The sequence below is a fragment of the Chiloscyllium plagiosum genome, chromosome 6 (assembly GCF_004010195.1).
Source record: "Chiloscyllium plagiosum isolate BGI_BamShark_2017 chromosome 6, ASM401019v2, whole genome shotgun sequence".
Classification (NCBI taxonomy): Eukaryota; Metazoa; Chordata; class Chondrichthyes; order Orectolobiformes; family Hemiscylliidae; genus Chiloscyllium; species Chiloscyllium plagiosum.
Window position 1 is genome coordinate 58227524 of NC_057715.1, and position 22260 is coordinate 58249783.

General features: G+C 40.6%; 1 protein-coding gene across 4 annotated transcripts in view; it reads right to left on the minus strand.

Annotated features, from left to right (window-relative positions):
- LOC122550614 (ankyrin repeat domain-containing protein 42-like) overlaps window positions 1-22260 on the minus strand; it is a 42610-nt gene that overhangs the window by 11785 nt on the left and 8565 nt on the right. For 3 of the 4 annotated variants that reach the window (XM_043691635.1, XM_043691634.1, XM_043691636.1), the window contains exons 3-8: window positions 19914-20021; window positions 16846-16965; window positions 13390-13525; window positions 6446-6646; window positions 5626-5751; window positions 97-202 (exon numbers count right to left, since the gene is read on the minus strand). In XM_043691635.1, coding sequence (XP_043547570.1) covers window positions 97-202; window positions 5626-5751; window positions 6446-6646; window positions 13390-13525; window positions 16846-16965; window positions 19914-20021 — 797 coding nt within the window. Of the gene's footprint in view, window positions 1-96; window positions 203-2677; window positions 3238-5625; window positions 5752-6445; window positions 6647-13389; window positions 13526-16845; window positions 16966-19913; window positions 20022-22260 lie in introns of those variants that run through there. The other variant, XM_043691637.1, reaches the window with a different exon arrangement.

The window sequence follows — 22260 nt, forward strand, 5'->3', positions numbered from 1 at the left end:
TCACCACCAAGTTGAAAGTCTGCCCCATCATTGCAGATGAAATTAAAAGATCGAACATTTTTAAAGGTACTACAGTTTTAACAACTAATTGATTACCTCTTAGCCACATCCTTTGGTGTCTCTCCAGCATCATTTCTGATGTGATGGTCTGCTCCCATTTCTATAAGCCATTGCAGGCAACCAATGTGTCCTTGCCCAGCAGCTAAGAATTGTACATACTAGTGTCAGTCACATTTAATTCAATTTTACCATTAAGAAAAAAAAACATAATTTTTGTCCAAGAATTGTTACTGATCCTGTATCTTCTGTAAGAGAGCTATTTAGTATTAATTAATGATGTTCAAACTAATATTATTGCGACTCAAGGTTTACAGCTATGGAAGTAAGCGTTTCAAGGCAATCTTATGGTGGCATTTTAACGTTGCTGCTCTCTTGAGGAACTGAGAAGCCTGACAACATTTGTAAATCATTAACATTAACTGAGTGGGACCTGATAACCTTAGCATACACTCAGCAGAGGACCTATCTAGTCTGTAGCTTGCCTTTGTAATAATCAGAGGAACAGAGATTATTCACCGGGCCCTACAAAGAAAGCTTGGGCACTTCTGCCTGAGTTCTCCACTTAACTATTTCCAAAAACCTAAAAACCTTCCCTCCATAACTAACATGGCTGCCAGGTTACCTCAAGCCACCCAATCTTAGTCATCCTGAAGCAAGCAAACTGCTTCTGGATTCTTGTTCAAGAAGTTGTTGTCAAGCCAACCAGCAGGATGTTAATGAGACTTAGTCATTAGAATGAACAGGCTGAGTGTCCTGCTTTAACTTCTGCACTGATGGAGCATCTCATTGGAAGCCCACTCAGATTTTAAACTCACTTGATTATTTATTTTAACGAAATGGTCTGCAATAGTAGTCGCAACAATGCTTGTAATGTTCCGGATTACAGTAACAGAAAGCAAAGAGAAAGTTTATTTCCCTGGATTACTACCTAGGCCTGAGCAAACTGACGTAGAATTAAGATGATCAAAAGCTGGATGCATTGCTCTATGATTGCTGTGGGAGATATAGGTTTAATTCATGTTGCACTGGCGCCAGCACTGGTGAAAGGGGAAACTGTTCCATTGGGCCAAATTTCACTTGAATTATGTTGAGACCAGTGACAATGGTGGCCTATTGGCATTGCTGGATGCCAAGGTGTGGAAAATGCTTATCAAATTCCAGAATCTCTCCTTCAGAATACATGAAAGGTGGAATATTTGGTTGACTATGTGTGGTTTGATATATGTTTGCAATACTCAAGGATAGGCTAACTTTGTCATATACAGAGTTGAAGACATCATAATTGACTTGAAAATCTGGTACAAAGTGGGCGGCCACATTGCAATCATCAGTAAACCTTGGATTCTGTATATCAATGATGGTCAATTTAATGGCAGGGAGCCAAGTGATGTTAAAGAATTTACTGTCCAGCCAGTATTTAGTATTGACAGTAACGGATCATTAACCTTTGATCAGGTGAACAGTTACCAAAAGCCATACTGTGAACAATATCGAGGTTATTCACACAGCCTTGTTTGATCCTGATCCTGATTTTTCAAAACCAAAACCAGAAATTGCTGGAAAATCTCAGCAGATCTGGCAGCATCTGTGGAGAGAAATCAGAGTTAACGTTTCAGGTCCAGTGACCCTTCCTCAGAACAGTTCCAGCAATTTCTGTTTTGGTTTCTGATTTCAGACATCCATGGTTCTTTCAGTTTTTATCCTGATTTTTCAGATTTCCCTATAAAGTTCCAGGTCTTTTTCCTCCTAAATCCATAGAATGAGTGCATGGACTCGACAAACAGACCCTGGTGAAAGCCTCTGTGTAATTTGTTTTTTTTGTGGGGACCAGGGATGGCTTTTGTGAGCAAATGTCTGTCAATTTGATGACCTCAGCTGGAATACCATTTTGTTGTTTTTAATCCATTTAATTGCTTGTTGCAGCTCCCCCAATGATGGTGGCCCACCCATAGATTCTACCACAAGTTACTGGGGGATAGCTTGGACAGTATCAGCTGTTGTTGGCAATTCACCATTTGAAAAAAGCTTCACATGTCAAAACGGTTAATGCATTGTTGGATCTCTTGGGTTTTCTACTTCCACCACATGTTCTTTATCCTGGACATTTGCCTTTGAGTGTCTGCCTTATTCTGATGTGGTATTGCTTTCTTAACTTGCAACCTTGTTTTGTTGTGCCAGGCAAAGAGTTTGCTTGTTTTAGTTCAAGTTTGTCACATAACTGACACTAACAATGCTAATGATGATGATGATGCTTGAACCCAGTGGTCAAGCCCCATAGGCATCTAGGTATCTATTTGACTTTATTTGATGTCACTGTTCTGGAATCATGTTAGATGTGTGAAGATTATCCAAACTGATCTTGAGCTGCACGTGGAATTCTTTTGCTCAATGGGGCTACTTCATGACTGAGACATTCACCATCTGCTTTTGAACTTGCAGCCCTTCAATTCTTAAACCTATCCAGGTGGACATTCATTACCATGCAATCAAGTCTATTATTTGTCCAGCTAGCACATTTGTATTATGAATCAAATGATACAAACATCACTTAGCTATTTCACCCAAATGACATTATTCAGGAGATGAAATGCCTTGATTTAACATGTTGCCATCGGGTTTTGTATTTATACTTTGGAAAAAGATGAGATCATGCTGAGCACATTTTGACAGTGGGTGGATACATTTTGCATTCATTTTTCCCCAGTTCTGTTTTCCAAGGATTCTGCTTCCTACATCAGAGTCCCAGCCAACTCAGGTATTAAAGCTCCCCAGATGGATGATCCTTTATTCTTTTGAGATGGTAATGAGAACTTTATCAAGAAGAGGAGTACAGCTTTTCCTTACAATTTCTGTAAGAGTCAAGGATCAGTACATTCAAGCTGATGATTGCGACATATTAATTTCTATTGAGTTGGAGGCAGTTTCATCAGCCTCCTAATAATACAATTGGGAAGTTCTGCCAGTGCAAACAAGATCCCATTCAAAATGGCAAAACCCAACTCCACGAGTACATTGGTTACTGTCGGTTTTGCCTTTCCAGCAAGAGATATGTGACTTTGCTTATTCCTTCAGCTGACGCATCCTTGTGAGGGGGTCAACATGATAGCTAACATGATTTTACCACAGGTCTTTTTTTTTGAATGTCGCTCTTGAGATATGAGTGTTCAGACATTCCAACTTGCAAAACATAATAAATTCTCTTTCAGTACTGTTGAAGAAAGACATTTTTCAAAGCTTTTCATTTCAAAAGAATACAAACCCAAGAGGAAAACCAACAGTTATATTTTTTTTTTTTCTTTTTTTTTTCCACCACCAGGAAGATAGGAAAACACCCGGGTGGCCAGTGACAAACACTGCCCTTCACATCAAGGGACAGTGCTGTGTGATCAAAACAGTGAGGGGGAGGGTAGGGACTAAATCAAAATAGAATTGGAGGGAGAAATGATGCACTCCACTCCGAACCAACAGTTATATTCCATTAGAAGACATTGTTGATTGGTTAGAAAGTGAATTCTGATTGGCGGAAGCCTTCATTAATATTAATTGACACTTATCAGCCAGGCCTTGTTTAATTTTAAACCAGGCAGGTGACCCTGATTATCAGAGTTTTGCTATTGTTGTGAGATGTTCTGGTGAGTGTAAGATGAAAAGCTTCATCAAAAGATGTTGTTTTTCATCAATACTCAAGTTCTCTACTACCAAGCAACTAAGTTTTCTTTCTTTGACCACAAAGATTGTGATCTTGCAGGATGTGTTTCTCTAGCCAAGAAAAGTTGGGACAGCCTGTTTTAAAGGCACTTTATTATAAAGATACTTTGAGCTCAGTCGGAGCTGCAGAAGGAGATATATATGAGATCAACGAGGTCAATTATAAGAGGTATACACAGAGTAGATCATGAGAAGTTTTCCTCATGGTAGACCACCGGACATTAGTGAAAGGTGAGGAGCCAGTGGTTTAAATGAGATATAAAGAAAATATTTTTCTCCCGGTGGATGGTAAATATATGGAACATGCTGCCTGAGAGGATTGTGGAGGCAAGTACTCTTGCAACATCTAAAAAGCAACCGTATGAGTACTTAAATGCCAATGTATAGGAGGCTATGGACTAAGTATAGGTAAATGGCATTAATGAAGTTTGCTGTTTGTTGGTCAGCATAGACAAAGTGGGCTAAATGGTTGTTTATATGCTGCATGACTCTATGACACTTCTTCTATCATAGAGTATCTGCTACCCAAAGAAACCTCTGTTCCAGCATAAATATCCAATAAACCTCCTGCATCTGATGCCTGTGGACACCTTCTTAGGTCTGAGATTCACTCACTGTCCCCATCACCAATCCACTACTTTTAGAGGTCTTGACAAATTGACCCTGCTGAAATCTCTACATGAGTTTGTTTAATTTGGAGACCTTGGGGGTTCCACCACTGTCCAAAAAACAGGTTCTCAAAGGAATAACAAGCAAGATTATGCATCTCACTACACAACTATATTCATGATCAATCCTTCAGTAAACCCTGGTATAGTTCTGACGAATCTGAAGTGTACTGAACTCCAAGAACAATGTGATTTTCCAAATCTTTCATGCCAAAACTTGAATACATTGCTCAGATGGAGTATGATTAAACTTCCTCACTTTGAATTTGAACACTTTTGATTTAAAGGCCTACATTCAATTAGACTTTTTGATGATTGTTGATCTGAGTATTAGCTTTTGGTGATATTTACCTTGGCTCACAAATCTATTTGTTTCTCCACAGCTCCTAGTCTCTCACCACTAAGAATGAAAACCTTATTTTGACTAATTTTGTTGTGGCTGACATAATTAGGATGATCCATAAAAGCATAAATAAATGGACTCATTGTTCATTTTCTTCTATTTAGTCTATGAATTTGGGCTACTGAACAGTATGCATTTTCAGATTAAACTTCTGCATAGATCACGGGAGTTCTATTTCTTTCACAGTTGCTTGGTTACATTTTGTTGCTAATTTTCATCCAGCTCCAAATACCAGAACCAATAGAGCCTTGATTCTGATATTCCGCCTCAATAAGGTGCCTGAAGAAAACACTTCCAAAAACATCATCTTATGAATCAGTAGGAAGTTTTCCACTTAAATCCCCGTCACAACCACTCCTACACTATTTAATTGCTAATGTTGCCAAAATATTGGAAGGTTGAGTTGAGTGGAGACTGGTACAGTAAATAGTCAAAACAGTTTACTACTGAAAATGTGTTGCTGGAAAAGCGCTGCAGGTCAGGCAGCATCCAAGGAGCAGGAGAATCGACGTTTTGGGCATGAGCCCTTCTTCAGGAATCCCGAAGAAGGCTCATGCCCGAAACGTCGATTCTACTGCTCCGTGGATGCTGCCTGACCTGCAGTGCTTTTCCAGCAACACATTTTTAGCTCTGATCTCCAGCATCTGCAGTCCTCACTTTCTCCTAAAACAGTTTACTAGTTGGCAGAGGCTTTTACCATATCAGTTTTCAAGACGTTGAAGAAATAAAATACAAAAATGCTAACAATTCTTATTGCAACCAATGTCATAGACTCATGGGGATTACCTTTATGCATGGGGGTGGAACCCTTATCATCTCTTTCATTGATGTTAATTACTCCAGATTCAACTAGCTGTCTCAGAGTCTCATGATCTCCTTTGAATGCACTTACATGAGCTGGAAATGCGAGATCTAAGAAAGGAGCAGGAAGCAGAAAAACAATAGTAGGGCATTTATCCACAATTTTTTGAATCATTACCTTCTACCCACTTAGATATGTCCACAGTTTTCCTTCATTTCACAATCAGAAGGGTAAATACATGCTGCAAGGTAATAATCCTATTCCTGAAGCAACCATCTGGGAGGTTTTAATGATAAGATCAACTCAAGCGATATCTGATTTGTTCAACATATGGCAGCACATTTTTTTTTCATCCTTTATCTCCTCTTCTTTATTTCTCATTGCGATCGCCTTAATGGAATGCCTCAGCTGTAGGCTCTCTCAGATTCTGGTCAACTACATGAGCTTTACACAACTTCACCGCATAGGAACAGGGCTAAAAAATGACAGAATATTCTGCTTCATTTGAAACACTTATATTGCTGGTTAACTTCTATTAATATCAGTTATGTAGAAGCCCATCTAGGTATTCTGCATTATTTTTATAAGGTTGGTTTTCAAAGTGTTCTGCATACTGAAATATTTTATTCATTCATCCTTCTCTGTAACATTTTTATATGATCATCTAAGAGCTACCATTATTATACAGTGAAATAAAGAATGTTGTGTTCTGCAAAGCTGTATTTAATGTTAACAAACCACTTCTATAAACAGCACCACAATCTACAGCAACAGGCAGCGACAGCATCATTTTGTCCTGCTTACTTTCTTGATCAACTGGATGATCCCGTTCACGTTCCACAGCTAAAATGTACTGCACTATGTTGTCCTTGTAGAATCTCTTTGCAAGATCCTTTGGGGTTTCACCTTGATCATTCCTAGCCCCCAGTATCTCGGTCATGCTGTCTCCATGGCAGACAAGAAACTTAAAGCAATGCAAGTGTCCTTCCATGGCTGCAAGATGAACTATCATTAAAAGAATAACAAGATTCATTAGAAGTAGACAACATTACTGCCTTTACAATAACTCAAATATGCAACAACCAAACTGTCAATAGTACCCAGTGTCATTCACTCAACAGTATCTTAACAGTACGGCTGCATTTATTATACACAACAATTCAAATTGGTTAAGGTCTTGCCACTGCTCCATGTGCAGTGAAACCTATTGAAAAGTGCAAGTATATGGGGATCATACAAGATTGGATGCCTTCAAAATTGGATGATGAACTGGCACTCGGTCAGAGTTTTAGAGTTTTATCTCCACATTATGCATAACTTGCCTTTGAAGCATTTCCTACCCAGGGATCAGCCACACTGATAGGCTTGGCTTCCAGCCAGATACGACAGCTCCACAGTAAGCTCCAGGATCAGGTAAATCAGACCTCTGACCTTGACAGTGGGAGATGATTCTGAATAAACCTTGACACTGGGCAAGTGGCATTGTCCCAGAAGTTGGGAACACTTCTGTCCTTATTTACAACATTGTTTGAGGGCAATATGAATGGTGGTGCAGGCCCAAACGGCCGAATCGTCTACATCTGCAGCTATTTTCTTTATTTCTAATATGTCACCTAAGAGGTTGGATAGGATCTCAGCTTACTGTCTCATCTGAAAAACTGAGTCTCTGACAATGTAGCTGGTGCATTGAGGGCTAGCCTAGATTTTTGTACTCAAGTTCCGGAGCAGTCTTTGACCCAAAACTTGCTGACTCAAGCAATTATAACGCTACCAGCTGACACGTCCGCAGATTGTAGTGTCATGGTAGCATGGCTGTAACAGTGAGGGAACAATACAAAAGACCAAACAGTTGGAATGCTCAGGCTCTGGTGGCGTAGGGTTTTTTTTTGATTGTGAGGCTTGTGGAAGTTATATGGATGACAAGGGCTGAGAACCTGATGGTGATTTTAGTTTTGAGACACTGGGCAACAGGGAGTAAATGTTGGTCAGCAAAGAAATGTTGAAAAGTAAGCAAGTTTATTAGGGGACAGCAAAGTTGCAGCAGCATTTTAGATGAACTATGTGGGTGCTATTCAGGTTCATTAGCAAGTTAGCCCTGGCTCCTGCCTGCTTCAATCAATAAATCGTTTATGCAAAATATATTGTTGTTTCAATTGAGTGCTCCACTGGACTTCACAAAAATCTCCCAGCTGCTGTTGGCCCACCACATACACAAGTTCCCTTTTCTGTAGTCAAAATTCTGACAGCACATTCAGAAGAGACAATTTCCAGCTTGACTTCGTGGTAAAGCCACCAAGTATTTTGTCCACTGTTCTTAGTTCAGCAACCTGCCTTCTTTTTCTTTACTCTAAGTCTCTGGCTATGCCAGCATTTGTTATTCATCCCTAAATGTCCTGGAGAAGGTACCAATGAGCCATCTTCTTGAACTACTGTAGTCCATAAGATGTAGGTATACCTAGAATGCTGTTAGAAAGACAGTGCAGGATTTTGACTTAATGACCGTAATATGGTTCCAAGTCATGGTGATGTGTGATTTATAGAGTCTTAGAGATTAGCGAGTTTTAAGAAGATTTGTAGCTCAGGTTGAGGTTTTGGATGTAGGTTTGCTTGCTGAGCTAAAAGGTTCATTTCCAGACATTTCGTTACCCTACGAGGTAACATCTTCAGTGGACCTCATGCGAAGCAATACTGAAAATTCCTGCTTTCTATTTATATGTTTGGGTTTCTTTGGGTTGGTGATGTCATTTCCTGTGGTGACATCACTTCCTGTTTCTTTTCTCAGGGGGTGGTAGATGGGGTCTAACTCGATGTGTTTGTTGATAAAGTTCCGATTGGAAAGCCATGCTTCTAGGAATTCTTGTGCGTGTTTTTGTTTGGCTTGTCCTAGGATGGATGTGTTGCCCCAGTCGAAATGGTGTCTTTCCTCATCTGTATGAGAGGATACTAGTGAGAGAGGGTCATGTCTTTTTGTGGCTAGTTGGTGTTCATGTATCCTGGTGGCTAGTTTTCTGCCTGTTTGTCCAATGTAGTGTTTGTTACAGTCTTTGCACAGTATTTTGTAAATGACGTTAGTTTTGCTCAGTCTGTATAGGGTCTTTCAATTTCATTAGCTGCTGTTTTAGTTTGTTACAGTCCTTGCACGGTATTTTGTAAATGACGTTAGTTTTACTCATTGTCTGTATAGAGTCTTTCAAGTTCATTAGCTGCTGTTTTAGTATTTACAAAATACCGTGCAAGGACTGTATCAAACTAAAACAGCAGCTAATGAACTTGAAAAACCCTATATAGACAATGAGCAAAACTAATGTCATTTACAAAATACTGTGCAAGGACTGTAACAAACACTACATTGGACAAACAGGCATTAAACTAGCCATCAGGATATATAAACACCTACTAGCCACAAAAAGACATGACCCTCTCTCACTAGTATCCTCACATACGGATGAGGAAGGACACCACTTCGACTGAGACAACACATCCATCCTAGGACAAGCCAAACAAAGACATGCATGAGAATTCCTAGAAGCATGGCATTCCAACCGGAACTCTATCAACAAACACACTGAGTTACATCCCATCTACATCCCCCTGAGAAAAGGAACCGGAAGTGATATCACCACAGGAAATGACATCACCAAACCAAAGAAACTGAAACATATAAATAGAAAGCAGGAATTTTCAGCATTGCATCGCATGAGGTCCACTGAAGATATTACCTGGTAAGGTAACGAAACATCTGGAAATCAACCTTTCAGCTCAGCGAGCAAACCTACATCCAAAAGTCTTAGAGATGTACAGCACAAAACAGACCCTTTGGTCCAACTCGCCCATGCTGACCAAATTAATCTCGTCTCATTTGCCAGAACTTGTCTATTTACCCTATCCATGTCCCTCATGATTTTATAAACCTCTATAAGGACACCCTTCAGCCTCCAATGGTCCAGGGAAAACAGCCCCAGCCTATTCAGCCTCTCCCTATATAGTTCAACACTCCAACCCTGGCAATATTCTTGTAAATCTTTCTGAACCGTTTCAAATTTCACAACATCCTTCCTATAGGAGAGAGACCAGAATTGCACACAATATTCCAAAAGTGGTCTAACCAATGTTATGGACAGCTGCAACATGACCTCACAACTCCTGTACTCAATGTTCTGACCAGTAAAGGAAAGCTAGCAAAGGTCTTCTTCACTATCCTATCTACCTGCGACTCCACTTTCAAGAAACTATGAACCTGCACTCTAAGGTCTCTTTGTTCAGCAATACTCCCCAGGACTTTACCATTTGGTGTATAAGTCCTGCCATGATTTCCCTTTGCAAAGTGTAGCAACTCACATTTATCTAATTTAAACACCATCTGCTACTTCCCGGAACACTGGCCCATCTGATCAAGATCCCATTGTACTCGGAGGTAATCTTCGCTATCCACTACACCTCCAACTTTAGTGTCATCTACAAACTTACTAACTATAACTCCTCTGTTCATATCCAAATTATTTAAAAAGAGATGACAAAAAGCAATGGACCCAGCACCGATCTTCGTGGCACATCACTGGTCATAGACCTCCAGTCTAAAAAGTAACTCTCCACCCCCTCTGTCTTGTACTTCCAACCCAGTTCTGTATCCAGATGGCTAGTTTTCCTTGTAGTATAAGTGATCTAGCGCAGCAGGTCAGACAGCATCCAAGGAGCAGGAGAATCGACGTTTCGGGCATGAGCCCTTCTTCAGAAATGATTCCTGAAGAAGGGCTCATGCCTGAAATGTCGATTCTCCTGCTCCTTCGATGCTGCCTGACCTGCTGCACTTTTCCAGCAACACATTTTCAGCTCTGATCTCCAGCATCTGCAGTCCTCACTTTCTCCTCTCTTATAAGTGATCTAACCTTGCCAACTAGCTAACATGAGGAATCTTCTTGAATGCCTTACTGAAGTCCATATTGATCACGTCTACCGCTATGTCCTCATCAATCCTCTTTGTTACTTCTTCAAAAAACTCAATCAAGTTAGTGAGACATGATTTCCCATGCATAATGCCATGTGGACTATCCCTAATCAGACCTTGCCTTTCCAAAACATGTAAATCCTGTCCCTCAGGATTCCCTCCAACAACTTGCCCATCACTGGTCTATAGTTCCATGGCTTGTCCTTACCACCTTTCTTAAACAGTAGCACCACATTAGCCAACCTCCAGTCTTCCAGCACCTCACCTGTGACTATCAATGATACAAATATCCCAGCAAGGGGCCCAGTAATCACTTCCCTAGCTTCCCACAGAGTTCTAGGTTACACCTGATCAGGTCCAGGGGATTTATCCACCTTTATGCGTTTTAAGATATCCAGCACCTCCTCCCCTAAAATATAGCCATTTTTCAAGATGTCACCATCTATTTCCCCACAATCTATATCTCCCATGTTCTCCTCAAATGTAAAACTAATGCAAAATACCCATTTAGTATCTCCCCCATCTCCTGCTGTTCCACACATAGGCTGCCTTGCTGATCTTTGAGGGGCCCTATTCTCTCCCTAGTTACCCTTTTGTCCTTAATGTATTTATAGAATCCCTTTAATCATCCTTACCCCTATTTCATGTTCCCTTTTTGCCCTCCAGATTTCCCTCATTAGTATACTCCTACTGCCTGTACACTCGATTCACTTGATCTCTGCTGTCTATACCTGACGTATGCTTCCTTCTTTTTCTTAACCAAAACCTCAATTTCTCTAATCATCCAGTATTCCCTACACCTACCAGCCTTGCCCTTCACCCTAACAGGAATATACTGTCTCTGGACACTCGTTGTCTCACTCCTGCAGGCCTACCGTTTTAAAGCTGTCCTCTTACCTGCGAACATCTGCCCCCAATCAACTTTTGAAAGTTCTTCCCTAATACCGGCAAAATTAGTCTTCCTCCAATTTAGAACTTCAACTTTTAGATCCAATCTATCCTTTTCCATCACTATTTTAAAACTAATAGAATTATGGTCGCTGGCCCCAAAGTGCTCCCCCACTGACATCTCAGTCACTTGCCCTGCCTGATTTCCCAAGAGTAATTCGAGTTTTGCACCTTCTCTAGTAGGTACATCCACATACTTAATCGGGAAATTTTCTTGTACACACTTTAATTCCTCTCCATCTAAACTCTTAACACTTCGGCAGTCCCAATCCATGTTTGAAAAGTTAAAATCCCCTACCATTACCACCCTATTATTCTTACAGATAACTGAGATCTCCTTACAAATCTATTTCGCAATTTCCTGCTGACCACGAGGGGGTTTATCGTACAATCCCAATATGGTGATCATCACTTTCCTTTTTCTCAGTTCTACCCAAAATAACTTCCCTGGATGTATTCCCTGGAATATCTTCCTTAAGTACAGCCATAATGTTATCCCTCAACAAAAACGCTACTCTCTCTCCTCTCTTACCCCTCTTTCTATCCCTTGCTATAGCATTTGTATCCTGGAACAATAAGCTGCCAGTCCTGTCCATCCCAGATCCACGTCTCTGTAAATGCTGTGATATTATAGAGTCATTGAGTCATACAGCACAGAAAGAGACTCTTCAGTCCAATCAGTCCATGCTGACCATAATCCCAAACTGAACTAGTCCCCAGTTCAGTTTGCCTGAACCTGCCTACTCCTGCCCCATATCTCTCCAAACCTTTCTATTCACATACTTATCCAAATATCTTTTAAAGGTTGCATCCATCACTTGCTCTGGAAGTTCATTCCACACACGAACCACCCTCTGTGTAAAAGATTTCCCCTTCATGTCTTTTTTAAATCTCTCTCCTCTCTGCTTAAAAATGTGCCTTCAAGTCTTGAAATTCCCCCATCTTACATTAAAGGCAACTACCACTAACGCTACACCCCTCATTATTTTATAATGTGGAAGTGCCAGTGTTGGACTGGGGTAGACAAAGTCAGAAGTCACATGACACTAGGTTATAGTCCAACAAGTTTATTTGAAATCACAAGCTTTCGAAGCACTTCACCTGGCGAGAGAGCAATGCTCCAAAAACTTGTGATTTCAAATAAACCTGTTGGACTATAACTCAGCGTCATGTGACTTCTGACTTCCATTATTTTTATAAAGTTCGTATTTATTAGGGATCGGTGTTCCCATGCAACTGATCTTGTCCTTCCCCTACCTTTAGAAAGTGTGATTGAAGGAACCATGGAGGGTTGTTGAAGTGCACCTTGTATTTGGTACACTGTTGTCATTGAAACATCTGTAGAACATGTGCTGATCAAAGCCAGTAATGTTTAGACTCTGCCATGAAATCAAGAGATACTAGGCAGTCCACAAACATTCTCAAGTAATCGATGTGACTCAGATCAACTCCAAGTTCACAGAGGGATCTCAAACCAAGAGGCCATTCCTAGCATTCACAAAAAGCTGTAATATTATCGTCTAAATCACAGAATGCCTCATAGCCCCTGACTCAGCCAAATACCAGCCCACCTCATGAGCACAACTATACCAACAACACTAAATAGTTTAATCTAAACCTTTGCAGAACAAAATATATGCTTATAAGAACAATAGTACAAAAGATACTTTACTGTACAATGCATTTGAACAGGAGACACATTATAGTGGACTTCAATACATCTGGTTGCTGGCTCGCAATTTATTTACAGCACTGTAATGTTACTTGAATAGCAGGTGTGGAAGAAGAATTTTTTTTTTGCCAAAACCTCACCAAGTATAATTTGATGCTTTGGATACCCAGGGGTTTACAGTACCTGGTAAATTGCCATCACGGTCCACCTCACTCACATCCGCTCCCCATCTGACGAGAAGCTGCAAGCAGCCCAGCCTGCCATGAAAAGCTGCATAATGGACACTCCTCCAACCAGTTTTGTCTGTTGAATTTGTGTCCTAGGAGCAAAACAAACAGAAAAATGCTATTCAATGACAAATTTCAGCAAACCTTGAGTGTATTTTGTGACCTAGCGTATCCAACTGCAGCCCTGAAAAATAAATTAGGTAATAATTTCCACAATTGTGTTCAAAATAAATGAAATCAATTCAATTTACCAAAGAACACTTAGCTAGCCAATAAAATAAGCAGCAGTTATTTTCAAAAACTATTGCACTTTCTGGGTGTCTATTTTGCTTTGTGAATACATGAATGATTATCGTTTTTCCAGAGACCATGAAATTTTCTGTAATAAAATCAACCTTAATAGTTACTTAAAGCTTCCTTACCAATGGGAAAGAGTAACACCAGTAGTGGTGATAAATGCAGGACAGAGGTGATAGGAACGTGGAGGGGAGCAGCAGGAAAGACTGAACAACTGGGATAAAGGCAGCATATTGGTGAAGGGACCACAATGAGGGATGGGGGAATACAGTGGGCACGGCAACTGTCACCAGGATGCCAACTCAAGGAGTGACGTCACAAAGAAGCCCTTAGGTGATTGGCCGGATGAGATACAGCGAGGACAAAGATGGACCCGACCAGTTAATAAAATGGTGGAAAGGAGCTCCAGAGCCCGAATGATGGGTTCTGTGGCAGAAATGTCTCTTTGTTGATATTACAAGGGCCCATGGATATGAAGCATATATTGTGCTTTGACATTGACCTACAAACTATCATGACTGGAGCTCCCAGGATGGGGCAATTGGGGCAAAAAGTATTCATTTTAGTTCCCATTCATCCAGTTGGAGTCTAATCGTCTCAATTATTCCCACCCTAGGTCAAAGATCTTGCTCCATCAAGACCGAAGCAACAGCCATCTCACCTTAAAAGATGTATGCACAGGTAGCTTTACATTTTCAAAGTGAATTTTAGATTTGCACGAGTTGTCTCATGGGTAATCCTAGCTGCAATAGGCCTGAATATTGCACTACCACTAACATCACTATAACAGCACTCCGGCACTATAGCATCACCAACATTGCCCTGAGTGATACACAGTTGAAATCAAGAAGCAGAATCAACTGATTTCCCTTTGGGACATGGGACAGCCGTTTATCAAGGCTGGAGGTAGAAAGCCTCCTTGGCTTCATCTGTTGCATCTAGGGTTGGTGCTATGCATTGATGGTATATATGGTGTACTGTTTCTGGGTTAGGATGAACCAAAGCGTCTCGAAGAAATTGCTTCTTTCACACGGGCTTTCTGAGACAATAGATTTTTGTTTTGTGGCAAAACCAATTTCACAAAACTGGTGGCCTACCTCAGATATACCTTCTTGAGCTGATCACGCGCGCCATGACAGCAGCTGATCATTATCTCATCCTGTCTTGTATCTCCATCAGCCCTGCCCATTAACAGCAGCAGCAGTAGAATCATTCCATAGGAAATTCAATATCAATGGATTCAAGGATTCTGTAAAGACTTTGAGAATCTCCTCAGCCACAATGAATGAATGCACTAGACCACAGCCTGCAGCATGCTACTTGTTACCATGTCATCCCAACCCTAACCTGACATGAGGCTGAAAGGCTGAGAACCAAAAAGGTTGCCAGCACAGGTGGAAATACTGGAAATGGCAGAAAATTGCTCTTGGCTTGTTTATATAGTCTCAACTGGAGAGAGGAGAGGCAGCCAGGGATATCCAAAACATTGAATCTGTAACAGCAAATACAGAGGTGTTTCCCTGCTGTCTGTCACAGGCAAGACCATTGCAAAAATCCTCCTCAGCCACTGGGAACATGAAACTGAAGAGCTCTTCTTGGAGTCACAGGACTTCCATCCATAAAACAGCACATAACTGGGAACATACCACCTATATGTTCCTCTCTGTTGTGACATGGAAATATACTACAGTTCCTTCAGTATTACTGGGTCAAAATCCCGGAACTCCTTCCTTGATAGCATCATGGGTCTACCTACAGCACATGGATTGCAATGGTCAAAAAGGCAGCTCACCACTACCTTCTCAAGGACAACAAAGGGATGGACAATAAATGCTGGCCCAGTTAATGCCACCCACATAGCATGAGTGTATTTTTAAAAAGCTACATTCCCTCAGATTTTTCATACTGCCACTGCAGATCTCTGAAGTTGTGCCCAACAGTGACTTCCAGAACCACCAGTCAATGTGAACGGCATTGTGTACTCTCTAAATGGCTGCACAGCTGAGAGGGAATATTAACATCTAGAGGCAGAGTGGATGAGACCTGCAAGACAAATTCAAGAAAAATGCAGAGAGCTTTAGCAAAATCTATAAATGGCCTCCCTTGACCTCTTGCTGTCAACTGAGAGAGACCATGGACCATCCTCCTTCAAAATTAGTTCCCGACAGAAATTCACCACCATTCTCTACCAGCTGCACAACAGCATGCAAGCAGTGATCCTTATCAATAGGTCCATCACAGATCCAATGCATAATATCATAATGTCATGCTCTTCTCTATCTTCCTTCTCACAGTATTGCAAGCTCTGCACTGGTGTGAGGCTTAACTACACAAATAAGCAGGAACATGTTGAACCTACATCCAGAACAGTGAAGACCCCAAGTCCTGTTGCAAGCTGCTGCATGCAAATAATGCTTGCATGTGTGCACACTCAGAGGCTGAGTTCCAACTTATCATCGGTGTGTCCACTGAGACAAATAGGAGGGTGGACCTTAGGTTAAATAAGACAAAGGGCTTCTACCAGCCTTCTCCCATTACACAACATTGCCACAGCAAGTCTTTGGACAATTTAGATTAATTCTTCTACTTTTGGAGCCTCCTCTCATTGAGAGGAGACATTGACGATTAAATTCAACATTGGCTCCAGTGTGTCAATGCAGCTTTTGGTTATCTGAGGAACAGAGTGTTTTAAAGCCAAAGACTTCAAACCCAGCAGCACACTGATGATCTACAAGGCAGCAGTATTACTAGCCCTTTTGTATATGTCAGCTGTGTGGACAATGTACAGCAGACACCTCAAACACCTTGAAAAATATTATCAATGATGCCTCCATAAAATTCTGCAATTCCAGTGACAGGGTGGGCATTCCAATATCAAAGTTCTCAGCACTTAAAATTTTGAAATCAATTCAAGTTACCTAATGCATCTTACCTGGCTATTGAAATAAACAATTTAAAAAAAAATACTTTTAAAAGTTTTTAAATGTTTACATAATCTATAGCATCTATTTTGCTTTCTACAATGAATGCTTGAATGGCCATCTTTCTTTTCCTAAAGACTCTGACATTTTCTTTCAGTAAAATCAACCCATATAGCTTAGTAACAGTTCCTTACCACCCCACTGCGAAGAATAGTCTGAAGTGTGTAGGAATGTCCATGGGCAGCAGCCAAATGCAGTGGAGTACAGCCTCTATCATCCTTTGCTGTTAAATTGACACCATTTGTTACCAGGGCCTGTGGACCAATACATGAAGACATTATACTATGCTTCTCATTGTGAAATAGAAATTTAGAAAGATTGTGGCACACAAGGAAGCCAATTGTCTGTGCTGGTTGAGGAATTCCAACCTAATCTTAATTTTAACTTTTTGGTTCATAGTCCTGTAGGTTTCAGATTTCAAATTTACATCCAAGTATTTTTAAGTGTAACTTTAGAATATTGAACATTAGAGCGCAGTACAGGTCTTCAGCCCTCGATGTTGCACCAACCTGTGAAATCAATCTGAAGCCCACCTAATCTACATCGTTCAATTTTATCTATATGTCTATCCAATGACCATTTAAATGTCGTTAACTTTGATGAGTCTACGACAGTTGCAGGCAGTGAGTTCCATGCTCCTACTAATCTCTAAGTAAAGAAACTACCTCTGACATCTGTCCTATATCTATTACCCCTCAATTTAAAGCTATGTCCTCCCGTGCTAGCCATCACCATCCGAGGAAAAAGGCTCTCATTGGTACCGTGTCTAACCCTCAGATTATCTTATATGGCTCAATTAAGTCACCTCTCAACCTTCTTCTCTCTAAGGAAAACAGCCTCAAGTCCCTCAGCCTTTCTCGTAAGACCTTCCCTCCATACCAGGCAACATCTACTAAATCTCCTCTGAACCCTTTCCAAAGCTTCCACATCCTTCCGATAATGCGGTGACCAGAACTGTACACAATACTCCAAGTGCGGCTGCACCAGAGTTCTGTACAACTGCAACATGACCTCATGGTTCCAAAACCCAATCCCTCTGCCAATAAAAGCTAACACACCGTATGCTTTCTTAACAACCCTGGGTGGCAATTTTCAGGGATCTATGTACATGGATACTGAGATCTCTCTATTCATCTACACTACCAAGAATTTGACCATTAGCCCACTACTCTTTATTCCTGTTGCTCCTTCCAAAGTGAAGCACCTCATACTTTTCTGCATTAAACCCCATTTGCCACCTCTCAGCCCAGCTCTGCAGCTTATCTATGTCCCTGCATAACCAACAACATTCTTCAGCATCATCCACAACTCTACCGACCTTCGTGTCATTCACAAATTTACCAACCTTCCTTCCACACCCTCAACCAGGTATTTATAAAAATGACAAACAGCAGTGGCCCCAAAACAGATCCTTGCAGTACACCACTAGTAACTGAATTCCAGAATGAACATTTCCCATCAACCACCACCCTCTGTCTCCTTTCAGCTAGCCAATTTCTGATCCAAACCGCGAAATCACCCTCAATCTATGTCTCCGTATTTTGTGCAATAGCTGACTGTGGGGGAACTTCATCAAACGCCTTACTGAAATCCATATGTACCACATCAACTGCTTTACCCTCATTCACCTGCTTGGTCACCTTCTCAAAGAACTCTATAAGGTTTGTAAGGCACAACCTACCCTTCACAAAACCATGTGGACTATCCCTAATCAACTTATTCCTCTCTAGATAATTATAAATCCTATCTCTTATAACCTGTTCCAACATTTTACTCACAATTGAAGGAAGGCTCACTGGTCTAAAATTAGCAGGGTTGTCTCTACTCCCCTTTTTGAACAAGGGCTCAACATTTGCTATCCTCCAGTCTTCTGGCACTCTTCCTGTAGACAATGACGACATAAAGATCAAAGCCAAAGGGCTCGGCAATCTCCTCCCTGGTTTCCCAGAGAATCCTAGGATAAATCCCATCCAGCCCAGGGGACTTATCTATTTTCACACTTTCCAGAAGTGCTAACATCTCCTCCTTGTGCATCTCAATCTCATCTACTCTAGTAGCCAGTATCTTAGTGTTCTCCTCGACAACATTGTCTTTTTCCAGTGTGAATACTAACGAAAAGTTTTCATTTAGCGCTTCCCCTATCTCTTCTGACTCCACACACGACTTCCCACTGACATCTCATGTCCTCTCCTGGCTCTTCCTAGCTCTCTCTTTAGATCTTTCCTGGTTAATTTGTAACTCTCAAGCGCCCTAACTGAGCCTTCACATCTCATCCCAACAAAAGCTGCCTTTTTCCTCTTGAATACTTCTTTAGTAAACCACGGCTCCCTTGCTCGACAACTTCTACCCTGCCTAACAGGTACATACTTATCAAAGACACAAAGTAGCTGTTCCTTGAATAAGCTCCACATTTCAACTGTGCCCATCCCCTGCAGTTTCCTTCCCATACTATGCATCCCAAATCTTGCCTAAATGTATCATAATTGCCTTTCCCTCAGCTAAAACTCTTGCCCTGCGGTATACACCTATTCCTTTTCATTACTCAAGTAAACATAACCAAATTGTGGTCACTATCACCAAAATGCTCACCTACCTCCAAATCGAACACCTGGCCGGGTTCATTACCCCGTACCAAATCTAATGTGGCCTCCCCCCTTGTTGGCCTGTCTACATACTGTGTCAGGAAACCCTCCTGCACGCATTGGACAACACTGAGCCATCTAAAGTACTCAAACTATAGTATTCCCAGTCAATATTTGGAAAGTTAAAATCCCCCATAACAACTACCCTGTCGCTCTCGCTCCTATCAAGAATCATCTTTGCTATCCTTTCTTCTACATCTCTGGAACTATTCAGAGGCCTATAGAAAATTCCCAATAGGGTGACCTCTCCTTTCCTGTTTCTAACCTCAGCCTAGACTACCTCAGCATGACCTTTCTGCTTTACAGAAAGGAATTAGGGATAAATGACGTGGAGATCTGAGAGGTGGTAAAGAGATGTGAACTTCAACCTGTTTACTGGATTGAAATAACATTTATGATTTGAAAGATTCTATTCAGTCATCCTCTCTCCTCTTCAAATTACACCTTAGCAGAAAAATGCATATAACATATGCTTGAGATTAAACCTAATTTTTCAAAATTTTGCATGGATTGAAATATTTATTTTGGGTCAGAAGAACACAAAAATAAAATTAACTTACCTGCATACAGGCATCGTGACCCCTGATGGCTGCGATATGTGCTGCTGTCCAGCCCCTGGAAGTTACATCTGTCAGATCAGCACCATGCCAAAGCAACCAGTGCAGACACTGTAATATCAAAATTGAACTGTAAATATTTGGCTTCTTTTTAATAAGGTTAGAACATATTTCTAATTTTATAATAAGTAAGGCTGGTAATGAATATCTGGATGATTATTTAAATTTTACCCATACAACAATTAATTCATTGGCAAAACAGAAATTAAAAATACTATTGAACCTTGACTATCCCAAACATATTTTAAAAAAAGATTTTTTTCCCAAAATTAACAGATAAGATGACTGATTCTTGTCCCTGTATCACCCAACCAACTCAGTCTCTTAGTATTTACACGTTAACATATGTAAAGCTAGCAATGATTTACATAATTTAACACCATTGATCAGAAATTTGGTAAAAACAGGAGATACCAGGGAGAATGAGAATGAGAAAAGCACAGCATAAGCTTTGGTTGCAGTTTTAGTGCATGTTGTAAGTTGACAATAGTAGTAATGAACATTTCTTATAATGTTATATATGAAATAAGAACAGGAATAGGCCATTTAGCCCTTTGCAACTTCCTGTCATTTAATATGATCCATCTTAGTTTTCTGCTCCTGCTTTGTCCTCATACTCTTTTATCCCCTTAGCCCTTAGAAATATATCGAACTTGTTCTTGAAAACATTCAATGTTTTGGCTTTATCCATTTCCCGTAGCAGAGAATTCCATAGGCTCACCACTCTCTGTACAAGAGGTTTCTCCTCATCTTAGTCCTAAATGGCCTACTCATATCCTTAGACCCCTATTTTTAATCCTATGCTGTGTGTTCAGGTTCAACTCTTCAATAATTTCTGCCTCCCTCGTATCTTTTTTTACATCTCCACTCTTGTGATTTGCAAACATTTTTTCTGAGAATCTCTAATATATAGTTAGTTTCTGATTCTTTACCCAATTTTTACAGGAAGGTGGGTAAGGGACCAGAAACTCAACACCGAGGATTGGCTCAGATGGGAATTGAGTGGATGGTGAGTAGGGTGATGACAGGGAGGACTGTTAGCTGGAGAGAAAGAAAGAGAGGTAATTTGCCTGGACACTTTATTCCAGGAGACCCCTTAGAATAACTCTTTTGATTTGGTCAGTGGTCAGGGACAGGAATGTGTGACTGGAAGTGAGGCAGGCAAGGGGAAGACAAGGGTCTTTGCAATTGTTCAACAGCTTTGATGTTTTCCAGCACGTTTGAATGAGACAGAGGGCCATAGGGTTTGTGAAAACTGGCCATGGCATTGTGATAGAGAAAGCCTTTCAAGAGGGGGAGCAAAAAGAAATGTAGTGGTAGGAGGGAGCAGTACAGTGTGAGGGATTGGTACTATCCTCTGCAAAGAGTGGGAGTCCAGAAGGCTGTGTTATGGTTTGGAATGTCAGCTCTGGGCTGAGGTAGAACACACAGTGAAAAGGGAAGAATCTGATGGCTGGTACAAACAACATACGTAGAACAGGAAAGAAGTTTTGCTGAGGGACGATGAGAAGTGAGGTGCTAAATTAAAAAGCAAAACCTCAAATCTAATAATTTCTGGATTGCTACTAGAGTCATGTTTAAATTAGTATTATATAAATAACATTATATAAGTGAATGCATGGCTCAAAGACTGATGTAGGAGAAGTGGGTTTCAGCCTTGAGGTATTAGTATCAGTACTGGGAAAATGGAAGCACTATTGGTGGGATAGTCTACACCTGAATCGTCTGGCATTGGTGTTTTTGCCAGCCACATCACTAGGGAAGAGGACTTTAAACTGAACAATGCCAGGGAGAGTCAAGCAAATCAAGATAGAACAGCAAAATATTAATATAGAAAATGAAGATCAGAGAAGGGCAGGAAGGGGCAGAGAGCAAAAAAAAAAACTAAGAATATGCCAGCAAGAGTAATAGGATTGAGTCTTGAAAATTAAGGAGTATATAACATTCAAGGAAATAGGAATACAGGTAAAGGTAAAAGAATAGCACTTCTAATTAAAGATGCTTTCGTACAATAGTTAGAAATCAGGATTTAGAATCTATGTTGGCGAAAATGAGGAATAGGAGGGGGACAAAGTCACAAGTGGGAGTGATCCTCATCTTGCAAACAGTAATTACAACATAGGAAGAATTATACAAGCTGCTTGTAATAAATCTACATTATTATCTACATATAAACTGAAAAAATCAGATTGAAAATATTAGCTGTGAGGAGTTTATAGAATATTTGAAGTAGTTTTTTTTTAAATCAATATTTTTATTGAAAACCTTTTTAAATCTTTTACAAAACATC